This window comes from Triplophysa dalaica, chromosome 5 (assembly GCF_015846415.1).
Source record: "Triplophysa dalaica isolate WHDGS20190420 chromosome 5, ASM1584641v1, whole genome shotgun sequence".
Classification (NCBI taxonomy): Eukaryota; Metazoa; Chordata; class Actinopteri; order Cypriniformes; family Nemacheilidae; genus Triplophysa; species Triplophysa dalaica.
In genome coordinates, this window is record NC_079546.1 from 25,122,397 (window position 1) to 25,142,127 (window position 19,731).

The window sequence follows — 19,731 nt, forward strand, 5'->3', positions numbered from 1 at the left end:
CATCTTTTTTTGCCAATGATTAACATTATTGTGTTAGGCGTGATTGCTCAATATTAAGGATCATTATCTTATCAGTGTCTCTTTAATCAGCAGAGATATCTCGTGTTCGCTCGCTAAATCATTCTTCTTAAGGGCGTCTGATCACATGTAATTTACTTCCCTTCCCTCAAACACACTTTAATATTCATTTTGCTAGTAGATTAAAAACGAAGCAAAATTTGGCTAGTGGTCGTCTATCATTTCTATATAATATATAATTACAATTTAAAGGGCTAGTTCACCCACAAATAAAAATTGTATTTACTTTATATATATATTAATTTCTTTGTTCTGTTGGGAAGTTTCAGTTCTGTTACATCATCCACTCCCTTAGTATTACAAATATTTCTGTTGAATAAATTGACATTTTTTGAACTATTTATGAAACAATCCGTTTAGTGCACCTTTGACTACCATTTAATTGTTCCTGTTGTGGCAGTCAATGATGTCAAAGGATTGAAAATTGCTGACATTCTTACAAATATCTTAATCTTTGATTGTGAGAACACAGTTAGTCATTTAAAGGGATATGAAATATCATGAGGCAGAGTAAATGATGACATCATTTTGTTGGGTGAACTATCATTTAAAGTTTATTGTTTAGTTTCTTAGAAAATCTTAAACTTGTTGTTTTTTTGTTTTACTGAAAGCATTGGGATGGCAGAGGCGTGAAGAAAAAACATGTAAATGACGTGGGCTGTTCCCGCCCTCGTGTGCATGTTTCTATTAGGTCCTATAAGCACATGTTTAAACACTCTGCCGACGGTTTTCTCCAATTGATAGACTTTAGTCTAAATTATCAGCAATCATGTCTGGAAGAGGTAAAGGCGGAAAGGGACTCGGAAAAGGAGGCGCGAAGCGTCATCGTAAAGTTCTGCGTGATAACATCCAGGGCATCACCAAGCCTGCCATCCGTCGTCTTGCTCGACGCGGCGGAGTGAAACGTATCTCCGGTCTCATCTACGAGGAGACTCGCGGTGTCTTGAAGGTGTTTCTGGAGAACGTTATCCGTGACGCCGTCACCTACACCGAGCACGCCAAGAGAAAGACCGTCACCGCCATGGACGTCGTGTACGCGCTGAAACGACAGGGACGCACTCTGTACGGCTTCGGAGGTTAAACGCGTTTATTCTGAAGTTAAACATTGAACACAACGGCTCTTTTAAGAGCCACCCACTGTCTCACTCGAGGAGTTGAATTTCAGAAGTTCTATCATCAAACGAAATGCTGTGAAAGTCACGTTTTATTATCCCGGTTTTGTTTCTGAGATCTCGTTCTTTATTAACTGATGAGATTAATCTGTTGTGTTAAACGCTTCTCTCGCTCGAAGAAGAAACTCCATCATATCAACTATATAAACGTAAACACGCCCAAAGCTGCTGAATAAATCATAAAAGGGTGAAATGATTTAATGCTCGAAATCTTTAAGTGACTTTGATGACACGATGACGTACTTCTGTTCTAGTGTAGAGTTAATACAGAAATAAAAGTTTTATTTTAATTCAAATTTGATAAAGAGCGGGAAGTGCAAACAAAGGAAACTGAATCGCTTGTGGGAGGGTCACCTTCAAACACGAGACTGTGGGCGGGAAGCACTTTCATTGGCTCTCTATCCGACCCGTCAAACTATGAGCTGACCAATAGACACATTTTATGGGTTCGGCCGACGAAGACACGCAATCAGACAACAGGCTCCGTGACGCTAAACATTTGCATGTGAGAGTGAATAAATACCACAGCGACGAGACTCTTCAACATTCAGCATTTACTCATCTGTGAAGAAGCATCATGCCTGAACCAGCCAAACCCGCGCCCAAGAAGGGCTCTAAGAAGGCCGTCACCAAGACCGCCGTTAAGGGAGGAAAGAAGCGCAGAAAGTCCAGGAAGGAGAGTTACGCCATCTACGTGTACAAAGTGCTCAAGCAGGTCCACCCCGACACCGGCATCTCTTCCAAGGCGATGGGCATCATGAACTCTTTCGTCAACGACATCTTCGAGCGCATCGCCGGTGAGTCGTCTCGTCTCGCGCACTACAACAAGCGCTCCACCATCACGTCGAGAGAGATCCAGACCGCCGTGCGTCTGCTGCTGCCGGGTGAACTCGCCAAACACGCCGTGTCCGAGGGCACCAAAGCCGTCACCAAGTACACCAGCTCCAAGTAAAGCGCCGCTTTCATCCGCCGCACACAAAGGCTCTTTTAAGAGCCACACACTTAATCCTTTAAAAGAGATTCTCATATTTGTAAAGTTTTGAGCTGTATTTTTTTCATCATTGTTGTGATTTAAATTACGACGCGACATACGGCAAATAAAATTGCAAAAAATCGTTTTATCTTAAAGAAATCATGTTTTAATGTAAATATAAATGTAAAGGTTTGAATTTAGTTATTAGCACAACACACACCACCACTGACCTCTTCTGATGTATAACAACATAACACAACAAATGAATGACTTATGTGATGACAAAAGATGATGCATGTTTTTGAGAGACAACATTGTTGTATTTCTGTGAAACCAGAAGCAATAATATTTGAAAAATGGAGAAGTGATGTCTCTTCATAGACCACAACAAAGTTCATTTGAATTATCTTCTGTTTTTCTTGTGCTGATTTATGAGAAATATACGTCAAACCAAAAGGTATTCAGACATCTTCAACATGTTTCATACGATCACAGTTTATTCGCTATAGTTTATAAAACAGTAATAAAATATGTCAAGAACTCAGAGTTAAACTGTGTCAGAACTAAACCATGTTGATAATGTCAGGTGACTTTGACAGAAAGGTTTGTGTTAGGTTAGACTCATGTCTCTCACAGGAGTGAGTGTTTGTGCTTCTGTGTTTCACTCCTCTAGCTTTGAGGAGGTAGATGAGATGTGGTGAGAATGGATTCAGGGGATGTAGACCAGTCACACACATCTTGTGTTCCTCCTATGAGGAGCTTGTGGAGACAGTCGCTCAGTTAAATGTTTACCTTAGTTAAATCTTGGTCTAGACTGATTGGCTAGATTTTCTTATTTGCTCTTTCAGTGGCGTGTGGAGGACTTATGGCCACTTTACCCTCATTGGCTAGTGAGTTTTTGATTGACAGCTCCCTGACCAGGAAGCTGATACTGAAGACAGTGCAGCAGATTAGAGACAGATCTGCATGCAGTTTTCTGTTTTGTTTTTTTATGTAGTGCTTGTACTTAAATCACTTTCTTATTTAGTTAGTATTAGCAGGGTTAATAATGTAACGGAGGCAAGCTAGTGTAGAGCTGTGCAGTATGTAAACCTCACTCCCCGGCCTCAAGGACGCTCTAGCGACAGATGCTAGAGACTGCGGTCTTTAACCTCCTCGCTAGAGCGCCCGACCCCCATGCAGGACCAAACCGGTTCGAGGCCCGCTGAGAGTGGTGCGGAGCGTTCCGGTTACACTAACTCTAACGCAGGGTGGGACACACACTTTCAGGCTCTTCCCTCTGTGACAACAAGCCAACGTTGAGTAAACACAGAATTGTTTACTTTCATTTTTACTGGCACAAAAATAACTCAACATATTCATCCTCTGTTTTCCAAACAAGCAAATATCTTCTTCAATATTGCTGGTGTTGCTGAACATGTGTCTGTCGCCTGCCTCGACATCGTCCCTGATGTGGCATTTATATAGCGCATTATTGTGTATTGCTGTACACCGAAAGCGCTTTAAAATCACATGAGGGGGGGTCTCTCCTCAACCAGCACCAGTGTACCAGATAGTCTTGTATAACTTTAACATCCTGTCTTAATAATGTCTGCCCTCTCACATCTAGGCCTGCACGTATAACACCCTCTTGCCCCTGTCTGTCTGAGACTATCTCACCATCAGATCAAGCTAAGGGCTGTGGAGAGGAAGTAGTGCAAGTCTAGAGATCCTGTTGACCTCATTAAGTATCAATATCTTCTCAACACCTTTGTACTGATTTGTACTGACATTGTTCTAAGACTGATGTCCTGCCTGTCATTTTAAATTTATGGAGACAAGAGCTTAGTCTCTGTCATCTGTCCTAATTCTGCTTAACACTTGACACTGTGAACCACCAGATCCTGCTGAGTTTGTGCTGTCAGTTTTGGATTTAGTGTTGTGAAATCACAGATGTAGTATATTCTGAAATCTGAATAAAGAAGATTTATATTGATGTATGAGTTGTTAGAATAGGACAATATCTGACTGAGATACAACCGTTTAAAACTCAGGATTCTCTGCCAATGGGGTAAGAAAAATAATCTTGAATTGAGTGACTAACTAAAATGTAAACCTTAATTCAAGATTACTTTTCTTACCCCATTGGCATATTTTTTTTGCTTGTTTTAAACAAACATTCACTGAAAATTCATATTTTTTTACTAAAAACAAGACTTATTTTCATCGGTAATTTTGCTCATCAAGAAAATGCATCTTGATTCAAGTTGATTTGTTGACATTTTCACTGAGAAACAAGAAAAAAGACTAAGTGAGAAAGTTATTTTTTTGCAGTACACAGTGTCTCTCATTAACAACTTCACAGGCAATTTTCTCAATATTTAGGTTTTTGCACTCTCAGATTTTTGCTTGTTTTAAGCAAAAATTCACTGAAATTTAAAAAAAAAATGTTTAAAAAAAAACATGTTGTTTTCTTAGGTTAATTCACTTGTCAAGAAAATGCATCTTGATTTTTAGAATGTTTAGACATTTTTACTGGAAAACAAGAAAAATATACATTTATACATTAAAGGTAGGAAATGTACAAAATATCTGCATGGAACGTGATCTTTACTGTCAATAATTTTGACCCATACGATGTATTTTTGTCTTTTACTAAAAATGTTCCCGTGCTACTTAACGTTTTGTCATCCAGGGTCACAAACGAACAAACAAATACATTATAAAGAAAAAGATGGGCCCATTCTAAACAAGAGGGGACAACCAAACATACATTACATTTACCACATATCACTAAACACATCAAAATATACAAATGAACAAATACAGCTGAAATCAAAACTAAAGGAAAGGTAACTTAACCGAATAATATAAACCTCAGTAAAGGAATCAAATCAGCAAAGATTCTGGTTTCTACTAAAAAAATCACGCAAATATGTATAAAATCTGATCAAATAAAGCTCGTCTGTAATTTACTCTGTTAGTCATAAAGAGAATTTTTTTCCTAAACTGCTGACATCACTGTGTCTTCTGGATGAGCGTTCTGAGTCCTTCTTCTGTTTTCTGAGAAGATAAAAGTCAATAAAAGTGATGAAGTTCTGCTGTTTGTTTTCTGGATTGTTTCAGGTGAATGTGAATGATGATGATGATGATGATGATGAAAACTCACGCGCTCTTCCTGCACAGATGATCTGAAGAAGAATGACAGTAGGAGCAGCAAACACTGACACCTCAACAATCACTAGAATCACTAGAAGACACAAGAACACCATTAAATCCATCAAACTCTCAAACACTACACATGAGAAACAAACACAAGATGAGTTCAGTGAGAGTTTCACTCATGTACTTATGTAACAGGACACATGGATCACAATCAACACTTCATACCTCTTATTATTATTGATGTTGTAGTTGATGCTGTAAAAAACACAGTTTAGTTTAGATGAGTAATAATGTGGAAACACACACACACAAACACACAGACGGTGATGATGTACCTTGTTGTTGTGTAGTTTCTGGTGTGTTAAGAGTTGAGAATCTCTCAGGGTTTGTGGTGGTGACTAGAATCTTGTTTGAATCTGTAGAAGATGATGAATGTTCAGAGACATCATACTGTAGAACATCACAATCATATTTCATGTTTATGTCATTTCTTCATCATCAGTACAGAGTTTAATGACTGAAGTCACTTTGAGTTCAGGACACTCCTGTCAGAGTGATGTCTTACCTGTAAATCTGACAGTATATGTGACTGAGGTCTTGATGTCATTCTTGTGTTTGAGCACACATCTCAACTCTGTGTTGTCGTCTTCATTCACGAGTGTTGTAGTCAGAGAGATGAGACAGAGTTTATCTGATCTAATCTGATATCTGGAGTCTGTCTGTAGATCAACATCAGTCTGATTCATCCACACCAGCTGAAATCCATCATCACTGAACATATAATAACAGTCAAATGAAAACAGCTGACAGGAGAGAGTGACAGATGTGTTTGCTCTTATCTCAGTCTGTGATGATGATGATGATGATGATGATGAAGACACTGAAACACAAATCACACAACACACTCTCAGTACTCATGAGTTTCAGTGAAAACACAAGAGATAAAGAGAACTGTGATCTGAAGTTAAACATGTGTTCATATAAATGAAGAGACACACTGACCATGAAGAACATGTAGAAAAACATATGAATAAGGTCCATGTAGACGTCTATTCACATATTGTCTGCAGATGTAACGTCCACCATCATGTTGTGTTGTTTTATAGATGTTGAGAGAGCAGTCAGATGTCAGACTCAATCTCTCAGATCTCTCTGTGTTATTCTTATTTATTCCTCCAGCAAACACTTCTACTCTAGATGATCTTGTATAATTATTGTAGATCCATGTCGTTGAGGAGCATTGATGAAGACCATCATTACAGGACAGAGACACACTTTCACCAGAACTGATGAACACATCATTCTCTTCTGCTCCACTCACACCTGAAACAGCAGATGACATCATTCATATTAATACATCACAATATATTCAAACTGTTTAATATGTATATCTCAATGACAGATACATTTTTCTTATTTTAATATCACATAAATCAGAAGATTTGACAGTAAATCATGTGATCTAGTTCCTTTATCCCTTTTCACTCAGAAATGCTGGTAAATTAGTTGGTAAAGTCATTCAGGTAATGTCCTGTTCACACAAACAATGGCATTCTGTTAAATTAAGAGTAAGACAGCGTTCACACAGCCAGTAATATGATGTCATCAGGCGGACGTTCAACCGTAGCTATGTTTGAAAATATGGTGACGGTATGATTTTATATCTGAAAAATGGAAGTACGATTTACCCTAAAGGTCCTGTTCACACATGATCTGTTAACTGCAATTTTCTTGCAATTTACCAGTAAAGGCTGTATGTGTGAAAGCGACTATTGACTCTTGACATCAGACTGCTGAATGTGAGAATAAGACACATGAACTCTATAATAAATGTGACATGAGATGAAACTGAACATGTTTGTCAGAATGTCAGTGAGAGTAATGAAATGAAATCTGATGAAATAAATGTGTTGTATAGTTTACCTGTGAATAGTGAAGAGAGAAGGATCAGTCCCAGCAGACATATATCACTCTTCTCAGTCATGTTGTGTTTCTCTTACTGAGTCTCTTCTCATCATCTACTTCCTTCATGAGAACATTTGTAACTCTTCCTGTGTTTCTCATTTCCTCTTTTCTCATCGACTGAGTCATGACACTATTATAGACTAGAACACATTCTGTAGTTTAATGGTGATATTTATAAATTACTTCTGTTGTCTTAAAATAATTGGACACAGAGCTCAGTTATGACTTTTGTTGTCAGAGACTTTAACAGGACTAACATGATGAAGGTTTTCTACAAATTCATTCAACACAAGACTTTCCTGCCCGAGCAGAGCAGACGCACAGCCTTCATTAAAGCTGATCACACCTCCGTTCTTCTTCTGTCTCCACACACACACAAAAGCAGGACATGAGTGAGGTCATCTTCACACTTCTTCCAAACCACAGATCAACAGATTACCCATGATGCAGCAGACACAGACATTAATAAACACACTAACTCCACAGCAGTGGTGTAGTCCTACCAAAAAAGGTGGTGTACTACACTACTACCGCCGAACCCAAATGACCAAATAATGAGTTTTTATCCTTTCCAGTAACATGACAATTATTACAGTTAAATATGCCTCTTATTCATAATCATGCAAAATTATTCACGTATGCTTTAATTAAGAAGTTATAACACTGGAAAATAACAAGTAGTTTGAATATTTTTGACACATTCACATGTTCGCTTGCACTGTTCCAGGAGAATTGAGTATCCCTTACAAATAACATTAACACATAACTGTTAATATATCTGAGCCAAGGTATCTTTATTTCTTGGGCAGTGGATTAGCCAATGAGAATGTGTTATGTGGTTGTAGCTGACCAATGATGTTTCAGAGTATTGTCTGGCGCTTTGTGCACTTCTGGGTTTTCTTTTGCACACAAGGGTGCTTTTCAATTCTTATTTGTGTATCGCAGTTCCCTATCAAAAGCTACACTCGATGCTGCGTTTCAAACGCTATGGGAGAACAGTCTTTGTTCGACCGGTTGTGAAGCACGTGTGTCAAACACGCCAAAAATTATTTTGGCTTTAAATAACCTCGGCAGGTGACGTGACTAATTATACCTGCACCTGCCGATTATAAATACGCGTGAATGCGGACGCGTCATCAGGTTATTTTGTCTTCAAGGACCTCTTTGTGTGTGCGTGTGTTGTGATGGAGAAGTCTCCCTCTCTGTTATTATTACAAACAAATATAGAAAAAAAAAAGAAGATATTACCTAGATTCTTACACTAGTGACCAAGCACTCTCTGAGTTACTTAGCCTAGTGTAAGAATAAGGAAAACTAAACCAAACCATGACTGACTCAGATCGGAGATGTGATCCTCCTTGTGAGAGGATCCTCTCCGATTTCGACAAGCATGAGTTCTGCTTTGAATGCTTGGGGGCTGACCATCCCACCCAGGGACTTGAGGGAGAATGTGAACTCTGTGATGTTTTTGATTTCAGAGTTCTGGGGGCGAAGCTTACCAGTATCGGGTTCTTCCATTCGGCCTCGCCTTGTCACCCCGCACATACACAAAATGCATGGATGCAGCTCTGGCTCCTTTGCAACTCCAGGGCATCCGCATTTTGAATTACATAGACGACTGGCTGATTTTAGCTCAGTCTCGAGAGCTAGCGCTTCGACATCGGGATGTCGTCCTAGCTCATCTCAAAGCTCTAGGGTTGAGACTCAATGTCAAAAAGAGCGTTCTTTCCCTTGCGCAAAATACAACGTATCTCGGGGTCATATGGGACTCGATCGAAATGCAGGCACATTTGTCTCCGGCACGTGTCGAGTCCGTACAAAACACCCTGAGGAGCATCAGGTTAGGCCAGAAAGTGACAAATCATTACTTTCATAGAGTTCTAGGTCTCATGGCGGCGGCTTCCACAGTGATACCTCTTGGCCTCCTGCATATGAGACCGTTTCAGTGGCTCAGAGCCAGGGGGTTTCATCCATGGGCCAACCCCCAGAGGCATATAAGGGTGACGCGCCGGGGGCTTCGCACCCTTTCTATGTGGTTCAGACCTCGGTTTTTGACTTTAGGTCCCACTCTCGTTCCGTGTTGTCGTCGCAAGATGCTAACGACAGACGCATCCCTCACGGGTTGGGGTGCGGTCTTAAATGGCCGTCCAGCCCAAGGGATCTGGAGAGGTCATCTTCTCGATTGGCACATCAATTGCCTCGAAATGATGGCTGTATTTCGGGCCCTGAAATGAAGGATACCATTCGAGGATACCATGTCCTAGTGCGGGTGGACAACACTTCAGTAGTCTCGTACATAAATCACCAGGGCGGACTGCGGTCAGGCCACTTGAACAAATTGGTCCAGCAAATTCTGACCTGGGCGGAGGGCATATTTACATTTACATTTACATTTAGTCATTTGGCAGACGCTTTTATCCAAAGCGACTTACAGTGCACTTATTACAGGGACAATACCCCTTGAGCAACATGGAGTAAAGTGTCTCGCTCAAGGACACACTAGTGGTTGCTGCTGGGATCAAACCAGCAACCTTTGATTTACCAGTTCAGTGGTTTAACCCACTAGACCACCATCACCATCTCAAATTTCTGTCCCTCAGAGCAATTCACATCCCGGGGCATATGAATGTGAGAGCAGACTTGCTGTCCAGACAAGCTCTGACAAACGTTGAAAATGGGGAATTGTTGTATTTTAATGATTATCTAATTTAATGAATTGCTGTGTTAGTTTTAGAGTTTAGGCAAGGCAAGGCAAGGCAAGGCAATTTTATTTATATAGCACATTTCATACACAGTGGCAATTCAAAGTGCTTTACATAGAAGAAATTAAAATAATAAAAATAAATAAGAGTAATTAAAACAGTTTATAAAAGTAAAATACAGTACAGTACAGACAGTCGGACGAACATTGGCAACAGTGCTCATTCATTAAATGCGTTTTGAGTCTGGATTTGAAAGTGACTATTGTAGGAGCACATCTGATCTCCTCTGGAAGCTGGTTCCAGCTGCGGCTGGCATAATAGCTAAAAGCAGATTCGCCATGCTTTGAGTGAACCCTTGGTATTTCTAGCTGATATGATCCTAGTGATCTGAGTGATCTGTTGGGTTTATATTCATTGAGCATATCTGCAATGTATTGAGGTCCTAGGCCATTGAATGATTTATATACCAGTAATAATACTTTAAAATCAATCCTAAATTTAACTGGGAGCCAGTGTAAAGACCTGAGGACTGGTGTGATATGTTCATATTTTCTAGTTCTGCTCAGAATCCTGGCGGCAGCGTTCTGTATGAGCTGCAACTGTCTAATGGTCTTTTTGGGAAGGCCAGTGAGGAGTCCGTTACAGTAATCCACCCTGCTGGTGATGAAAGCATGAACAAGTTTCTCTAAGTCTTGTCTGGAAACAAAGCATCTAATTCTTGCAATATTTTTCAGATGGTAGTATGCTGATTTGGTTATTGCTTTGACATGACTACTGAAACTAAGGTCTGACTCTAGTGTCACACCAAGATTCCTGACTTGATTTTTAATTGTTTGACCCCTAGAGTGAAGGTATGCGTTCACCTTGAGAACTTCATCTTTGTTTCCAAATGCAATTGCTTCAGTTTTGTCTTTGTTTAATTGAAGAAAGTTTTGACACATCCAATTGTTGACTTCATCGATGCATTGGCACAGGGAGTCAATGGGGCTGTAATCGTTAGGCGATAGAGCTAAGTAGATCTGTGTGTCGTCTGCATAGCTGTGGTAAGCAATTTTGTTCTTTCTCATTATTTGGCTCAGTGGGAGCATATACAGGTTGAACAGGATTGGCGCAAGAATTGAGCCTTGAGGGACTCCGCATGTCATGGATGTCCACTCAGACTTATGATCTCCTATACTCACATAATAACCTCTCCCATCTAAGTATGACCTGAACCATTTTAGGACTATCCCAGAAAGCCCCACCCAGTTTTCCAGCCTGTCAAGAAGTATGTTATGATCGACAGTGAAGACCATCAAGGTGTGCCACCAGTGGCTCTGACTCGGATATAGACAGCTACACCTCCTCTGTATTGGACTACATCAATACCACCATTGATAGTGTCACAGCTCAAAAGCAGATCACCATATACCCTAATCAGAAGCCATGGATGAACAAGGAAGTGCGCCTCCTGTTGAAAGCACGCAACACCGCCTTCAGATCAGGTGATGCACAGGCCTATAGTACTTCCAGGGCAAATCTGAAGAGGGGCATCAAAAAGGCCAAGCACTGCTACTGGTTGAAGCTGGAGGAGCATTTTACCAATTCTGACCCTCGACGCATGTGGCAGGGCATCCAGGCCATAAGTGACTACAAACCCAACCACTCCATCCCCATAACCACAGATGCTGCCTTTCTGAATGAGCTTAATGACTTTTATGCACGCTTTGAGAGAGACAATAAGGAACCCACCACAAGGCTCACACCTTCTACTGATCACCCAATCATCACACTTATCTCCAAAGATGTTTACACTGCACTAAGCCGGATAAACGCGCGCAAGGCTGCTGGCCCTGATGGCATCCCTGGTCGCGTACTCCGGGCATGTGCGGAGCAGCTCGCTGGGGTCTTCACGGACATCTTCAACCTGTCCCTCGCCCAAGCAGTGGTACCAGCATGTTTCAAATCCACCTCCATTGTGCCCATTCCAAAACATTCCAGCCCGACATGCCTGAACGACTACCGCCCTGTAGCACTCACACCCATTGTTATGAAGTGCTTTGAGCGGCTGGTCCTGTCACACCTAAAAGACTCTTTACCATCCACACTAGATCCATACCAATTTGCCTATCGTAGAAACAGGAGCACAGATGATGCGGTGTCCATGGCGCTGCACTCCGTGCTCACACATCTGGACAATAAGGACACTTATGCATGCATGCTGTTTAGTGTTGTCACGATACTGGAATTTCTAACTTCGATATGATACCTTGAAAAATATCGATACTCGATACCATTTTCGATACCACAGAGAAAAAAAACTGCCACAACATTAAGGGGGTACATTTTTTTATTATTATTTAAAGATAAATATAACATATATAATGTATAATGTATTATAAAAAGTTATCAAAGGGTCAAATGCATTATAATTCTTCAAAATGTGTGTTGTAACGCATTATGTACTGTTGCAGGTCGAGTCTCAACTTCCTTCTGGTGCTACAAGAGAATGCCAAATTTTAATAAACTTTTTTTTTGACCACACTTTTAAAATGAACTGAACTATATAACTAATCTTAGAACTTAAGTTAATGGTAATAGATATTTGTTAAATGAATAAACAATGAAAAATACTTCCAAAACATATATTAATCTTAGTTAAAAGTTAATTTAAACTAACATTTACTAATACATGTACTAATTAAAATCCAAAGTTCTATCTGTAAATATTTTTTTTCATTGGACCAAAGCAAACATGATCCGTTGTATTTTATTACGTACTGTCATCAAAGATTAAAATATACTGTAGCAAATGCATTGCTCATCGTTCATAAATGCTGGTTAATACATAACATTATTTGTTGAACATATTTTAATGCGGGATTCACATATCACCGATCCACCGAACACCCAAACTTGCGTGCATAGCACACGAAAACAATGCTCACTGGATCGACATGAAGACAAATTACAGAATAGAAGTAATCATTTTTTGAATTAAGTGAATTAAGCACAAGTTAATTTACATTTGACAACAGTTAACGTATTTAAAGATTCACAGTTAAAGATTCGTTCAATCGGATAATATTAACCTTAAGAATTAAGGTGAAAAAAACGAGACAACTCTTATATTGCTATATTAGAGGTGTTAGCGCCTTTTGTTAGCACTGCTCTGTAGCAACTCTTGCGTATTGGCTTGTTTGTGTCCTTCGGCTTTCCATGTTCATTTGCTTCATATCCAAAATATTTCCAGATAGCACTCCTGCTGTGTTCTTTATCAACCAAAGCCGGTTGCGGAGGCGCCGCACGCGCCATATTTATAATCACTTCACTTTTGCTATTTAACCAGACCGAATGAGACGAGACACGTGACAGGCACTGCGGTCACGTGTGGTGTTTGTCAACGCGCCTTTGGAGATAAGTGAAAGTGACAGCTCGGCTAGGATCGGTGTATCGATACTTCGGGAAATTAGTATTGGTATCGTTCAAATATTTCAGTATCGATACTTATCGAAATATCGATATTTTTGACAACACTAATGCTGTTTGTAGACTTCAGTTCTGCATTCAATACCGTAATCCCTTCCAAGCTAATCATCAAACTTGGAAACCTAGGCATTAACAATTCAACCTGCAACTGGATTATGGATTTCCTGACGAACAGGCCTCAGCTTGTTAGGTTAGGCAACATCTGCTCCACCACAACCACCCTCAACACTGGTGTACCACAGGGCTGCGTACTGAGCCCCTTTCTCTACTCCCTTTTCACACTCGACTGCAGGCCTGTGAATGGAACTAACTCCCTCATCAAGTTTGCAGACGACACTACAGTGATTGGTCTCATCAGCAACAACGATGAGACTGCTTACAGGGAGGAGGTACGGCACCTGGCCACATGGTGCTCAAACAACAACCTGCTCCTTAACACCTCAAAGACAAAGGAGATCATCATGGACTTCAGGAAGGCGAAAGGAGGCACACACGACCCCATCCACATTAACGGGACGGCTGTTGAACGTGTTTCCAGTTTTAAGTTCCTGGGGACCCATATTTCGGAGGACCTGTCCTGGACCACCAACACCTCATGCCTGGTCAAGAAGGCTCACCAGCGTCTCTTCTTTCTGAGGACACTGAAGAAGAACCAACTGTCTTCAACTATCCTGGTGAACTTCTATCGCTGCACGATGGAGAGCATCCTGACCAACTGTGTCACAGTCTGGTACGGGAACTGTTCTGTTGCTGAGCGCAAGGCACTGCAGCGGGTGGTGAAAACAGCCCAGCACATCACAGGAACTACACTTCCTTCCATTGAGGATATCCAGAAGAAACGCTGTCTGCGTCGAGCTCGCAGCATTCTCAAGGACTCCTCTCACCCCGCTCATAGACTGTTTACTCTCCTGCCTTCTGGTAGGCGCTTCAGGTGCCTCCGGACAAGAACCAGCAGACTAGGAAACAGCTTTTTTCCCAGAGCTGTTTCATTATTGAACTCTGCTCCCCACTGATTCCACTACCTCTCATAACTTTAAGTTAATGCTGCTATTACAATGTTTACATTGCACTACAGGTCTGCCATGCATGACTGCACTGTACACACCAGTATGTAACACATCTCAATAAAATGGAAGGAAGGAGGCGGGAACCGGCAAACATTTAAACATTTAATAAAGTAATATAACAGCCGGCGGCCCCTCACGGACGACCGCCGGCGAACAAAACATAATATAAATACAAACATAACATAAGTTCGGGCCCGGTCCTCTCTCCTCGACGGTCCGGTCGCTCGTTCTTTTATATGCTCCCATCTCCTACGTGATTCGAGGCCGGTGTGCGCACAGCTGGCGCTAATTCACAATTACTCACCGGACTCGAACCACGGTCTCGCCCCGCCTACTCTACTACATACCCCCATCACCCCTCACAGGCCGGGGGGTACCCCCGCGACTGTGCAAGCTCCCTCCCCCTCCCTCGGGGGGGGGTGGGGGGTATGCAGCGACGAGACGAGACAACGGAGACGGGAGCCCTCGGAGCGACCGGAAAGAGAGAGGGGAGAGAGGAAAAAAATAAATAAATCCGGTTCCCCGACATGCTGCCGCTCGTTCCTCAACCAGCCGGAGTACTCTCCTTCGCGGTGCCTTGCGGTGGCCCTGGGGCTTCGGTGGACGGCTCGACCGTCCGCCCCCTGGCGGCCGGCGGTGGCTCCTCCTTTATCCGGGAGTCGGGGCGGGTTCCCCGTCCCCTGTTCCTCCCCCTTGGGCGGACGGACGCAGGCTCCGGCCTCTGGCAGGCGGTGGCTCACCCGGCACTTCCGCCCCCTGCTCCTCCCCCTCGGGGGACGGACACAGGCTCCGGCCTCTGGCGGACGGCGGCAACCCCCCCGCTCCCAATTGGACGAAAGCCACCCCACCTCGACCCAGGGGCGCGGCAGCAAAGGTCGCCGTTCCACCGAAGTTTTGACGGTGGCCGCACTGTGCACTTCCGTTTCCCCAGAGCCACCGCTTCGGGCAGCCACTGGCGGACGCCCTTCGTCCGCGCTGCCCGAACTCTCCGGCACCGCGAGGCCACTCGGCGGCGAGGACTCTCCGACAGCATGTCTCTCCTTCCTCCCGGGTTTCGGCACCAATGTAACAAATCTCAATAACATGGAAGGAAGGAGGCGGGAACCGGCAAACATTTAAACATTTAATAAAGTAATATAACAGGCGGCGGCCCCTCACGGACGACCGCCGGCGAACAAAACATAATATAAATACAAACATAACATAAGTTCGGGCCCGGTCCTCTCTCCTCGACGGTCCGGTCGCTCGTTCTTTTATATGCTCCCATCTCCTACGTGATTCGAGGCCGGTGTGCGCACAGCTGGCGCTAATTCACAATTACTCACCGGACTCGAACCACGGTCTCGCCCCGACTACTCTACTACACAGTACTTCATGTATCTGCTCTACCGGACTGTTTACACACACACAGCATCATTTGCTGCTATATCACTCTATACTGCTCACTTGCACACCAGGAATATTACACTGAATGCTCATTTGCACTAATGGACTACTTTCATAACTGCATTAACTCATCTACTGCACTGTAACTTTCATAACTGCATTAACTCATCTACTTCACTGTAACCTTAATAACTGCATTAACTCACCTACTGCACTGTAACTTCAATAACTGCACTAACTCACCTACTGCGTTGTAACTCATCTATTGCATTGCATCTATCGCATAACTAACTGCATCTACTCATCTATTGCGCTATAGCTTCAATAACTGCACTAACTCATCTACTGCACTGTAACTGTATATCTGCATCTACTCATGTATTGCGCCGTACCTTTAATAACCACATTAACTCATCTACTGCACTGCAACTTTAATAGCTAATGTCTGTAACTAATGCACACTCAAGTCACATGCACTATTGTATAGTCTATATTGTTATCTGTTCATAACCTCCTGTACACTAATGTTCACAGTATATAGCCTTCTGTATATATTGTTCATAGAACATACCGATTTTCATATTTTTATAGTACATGCCCATCGTAAATTATTTTCCTAATATCGTATTCTGTATTTATTCACACTGTATATCTGCACTTGCTAATTGCACTTCTGGTTAGACCTAAACTACATTTCGTTACAGTGTACTTGTATATGTGTAATGACAATAAAGTTGAATCTAATCTAATCTAATCTAATCTAAAATGTGCTATTTTAGAGTGACAAAACAGAAAATGTTGTTAGGATAGAACAGCGTGATGCTTTAATTCTTCTAACTTAAATAATTATTGGAAAAAAGTAAAGAAATCTTGAAATAATCGTTGTAAATGGTCTTTTTCTAGATAGGTAGTGAAATGGCTTCACCATCGGATGTGCCACATTCAAGAAACCACCTTTCTCATCCAATGTCATCTGGAAACGTAGCAAATCCAAAAGATATGCATGCTTTTATACACAGGGTTAAGGTTGTAGAAGATCTTTTGGCAGTGTTCGTGGATAGCAACATAATTCTATCAACTCTGAAAATGGACTTTGTGAATGAGAGTGCTGTAGATGATGCTGGAGTGTCCAGAGAAGTCTATACTGCATTCTGGGATCAGTTCCTCGAACAGTGTGAAGGGGAAGATGAACGGATTCCTAGACTAAGGCCAGACTTCTCTGAAGTTGAATGGGAAGCAGTTAGAAGGATATGGGTAAAATGATTACTTGACCTCGGTGAACTACCCGTTAGACTTGCCAGTGCTTTCATTTTAGCATGCATGCATGGAATTGACTCCTGATGTCATCTTTCCACAACAACCTTTCTGTGACTGAACGATCTGCTGTTGCAAAAGCTCGTCAACGCATACTGGAGGAATGTGATGAAGAGGATTTGCTTGATCTCTTCACAAGAATGGGCTCTCACTGCATCCCTCTGAAAAACAACATGGAAGTTGCCATTCAAACAATTGCCCATAAAGCAATTCTTCAAGAGCCCAAATACATAATAGATTGCTTCTCCAAAACCATGCAATTTGCACTGCCCAAAGTACCAGACCAGGAAAGACTACTGTCTCTGTATGACACAAAGAAGGCAACTGGAAAAAAGGTAGTAAAGCTACTTCAAACATCACAGATGATTCGCTCTCAGAAAGAACACACTGTATTCAATCATCTGCAACATTCAGTCAGAAATGCTGACCAAAGCAAAGCAGAAAAATTTCTACGCTTCTGTACAGGTTCTTCTGTCATATGTGTTGATCAAATTAAGGTAAGCTTCAATGCAGAATCTGGCCTCAGCAGAAGACCAGTTGCTCATTCGTGTGGAGCTACTCTTGATTTACCATATACTAACATGTCATGGTTTCACCTCTCCCTGTCTGGTATTTCTTGGATTAGAGGTGGAATCATACAGAATCCTCTGTTTCTTGTGGGGAGAGATGGTTTTGACACTTTTGGCTTTCCATATGGTATTGACACTCATGGCTTTCCATACTCTCCCCGAGTCACGTCATTGTTTCCCTACCCTCCTGTTTCCTAGTTTGTGTTAATTACCTTGCCTATAAAGAGTCCTCATGTTTCTTTGTCTAGTGCGCGTTCATTGTTTGAGGTTTGACGTTGTTGTATGTCTTACCCTTGCTGTAGCTGTTTGTACCCACCTTGTTGCCTATTTGGATGTTCCTTGTTCCTGTTTCGTATTCCCCAGTCTGAGTAAGTTTAGTCATTGTTGTTCAAGTGTTTTGGTTTTATAGTTTAGTTACCCAGGTGAAAAGGAAATATATTTAAATTGAGCTTTTTTGGACATACTTATTATATTTAAATTATACTTTAAAAAGTACATATTAAAGGTATTATTTTGGAACAACTTTGAGTATATTAAGTATACTTAAAGTTAGTTTAAAAATCAATTTAAAGCTACTTTCAATATATTTAATATATTGAAATTGTGTTAAATTGGACCCATTTTAAACACATTAAGTGCAATTTAACTGAATTACTTTAAATTATACTTATAGTACACTTTATTGCTGTACTAGAACTATAATGAAAATATAATTTCAGTTGATCATTATTGTGCTACCAGTATACTTTAAATGTCTTTAAAGCTCCTTGATAATTTATTTGCAGATCACTAAAGGGGTACTATTTATATACTAAAAATGTATTACACAAATGGTTATTTATTATGACAATTTATATTTTCAATTTATTAAAATATAATGCAAAATACTCATTAACAGACAGTAAAAATACTGTAAATTACACACAAGCATTTTGAAACTACAAAACTTTAATGTCATTTTTACATCAAGCATACATTAAAAACCAGCAAATGTAAACTCCACAATGACATTCAATGTAGTGGCATACAGATATGTAACTTAAAACTTAATTGGCTTCGATAAGCAAAACTTAAAATAAATTAACAAATAAAAACTTAAATAAATCAAAGTGCATTTATACAAGCTGCAAACAGCTGAATCAAATGAAGAACCACGGAAGTCAATAAATTGAATTTATTTCAACAAACTGGCAATAACCAAACAGTTTACCAAGGACTGTATCATCTGAAACGTCACTGTCTTCATCCTTCCAGTGGAGAGCGACTGTTCTTTGAGTTTGACTCGTTGTTGCATTTCCTGCGAATGAGCGCTCGCACCTCAGACACTGTTGTGTTCGGGAACTGTTTAATCACAGTGTCTGTGAATAGGAGGAAAATAAACTTTTTAAATATTAAAGCACAATTTAAGAAAAACTATTTTTGCAACAGAACAGAATGTTTTGAAATTTATATTTTGTTAATTGATATAAATGTAACGTTCTTTTACATGGCAACCGTATGTATTGATCACCTCTTAATGTAAAAATAGATATTAAATATGAGATGCTAGTGAAATTAAAATGGACAGAAATACAAGTCTTGCTGAACAACTGTGAACTTGATTCATGAAAAAACATAAAAAAACATTTAAGTTTAAGTGAAAAGTAGCCTGCCATCAATTACTGTATAATACATGACAAATCTTTTTTGGCATACTTTAAGTTGTGGTCAGTCCCTTGTGACTTGTGAAGGGGGCAAAAAAGTGATGATGAACAAGAAGCACACATACCAATAAGAACGGTGACCTTGTGAGGGTCCAATTGGTCTTTTGATGTTTCCTGATTTCCCAGTAAGAGTACATCTTGCCAGTTTATCTTTTCCAAAAATTAGAGTTGCCAAATCTTGTGCAAAAAG

General features: G+C 40.9%; 2 protein-coding genes across 2 annotated transcripts in view; both read left to right on the plus strand.

Moving 5' to 3' along the window:
- Positions 1 to 845: 845 nt before the first annotated feature.
- Positions 846 to 19,731, plus strand: part of LOC130420703 (histone H4) — a 59,255-nt gene continuing 40,369 nt past the window's right edge. Inside the window, exon 1 of the mRNA XM_056748194.1 lies at positions 846 to 1,140. Coding sequence (XP_056604172.1) covers positions 848 to 1,140 — 293 coding nt within the window. The 5' untranslated portion in view covers positions 846 to 847. The remainder of the gene's footprint in view (positions 1,141 to 19,731) is intronic.
- On the plus strand, positions 1,826 to 4,445 carry LOC130420776 (histone H2B-like). Its single transcript, XM_056748289.1, has one exon. The coding sequence runs from the start codon at positions 1,828 to 1,830 to the stop codon at positions 2,200 to 2,202; it is 375 nt and encodes a 124-aa protein (XP_056604267.1). The 5' UTR covers positions 1,826 to 1,827; the 3' UTR covers positions 2,203 to 4,445.

Bases quoted from the DNA above. Each gene is read 5' to 3' on its own strand.
- LOC130420776 (XM_056748289.1), top strand. From the start codon at position 1,828: ATGCCTGAACCAGCCAAACCCGCGCCCAAGAAGGGCTCTAAGAAGGCC.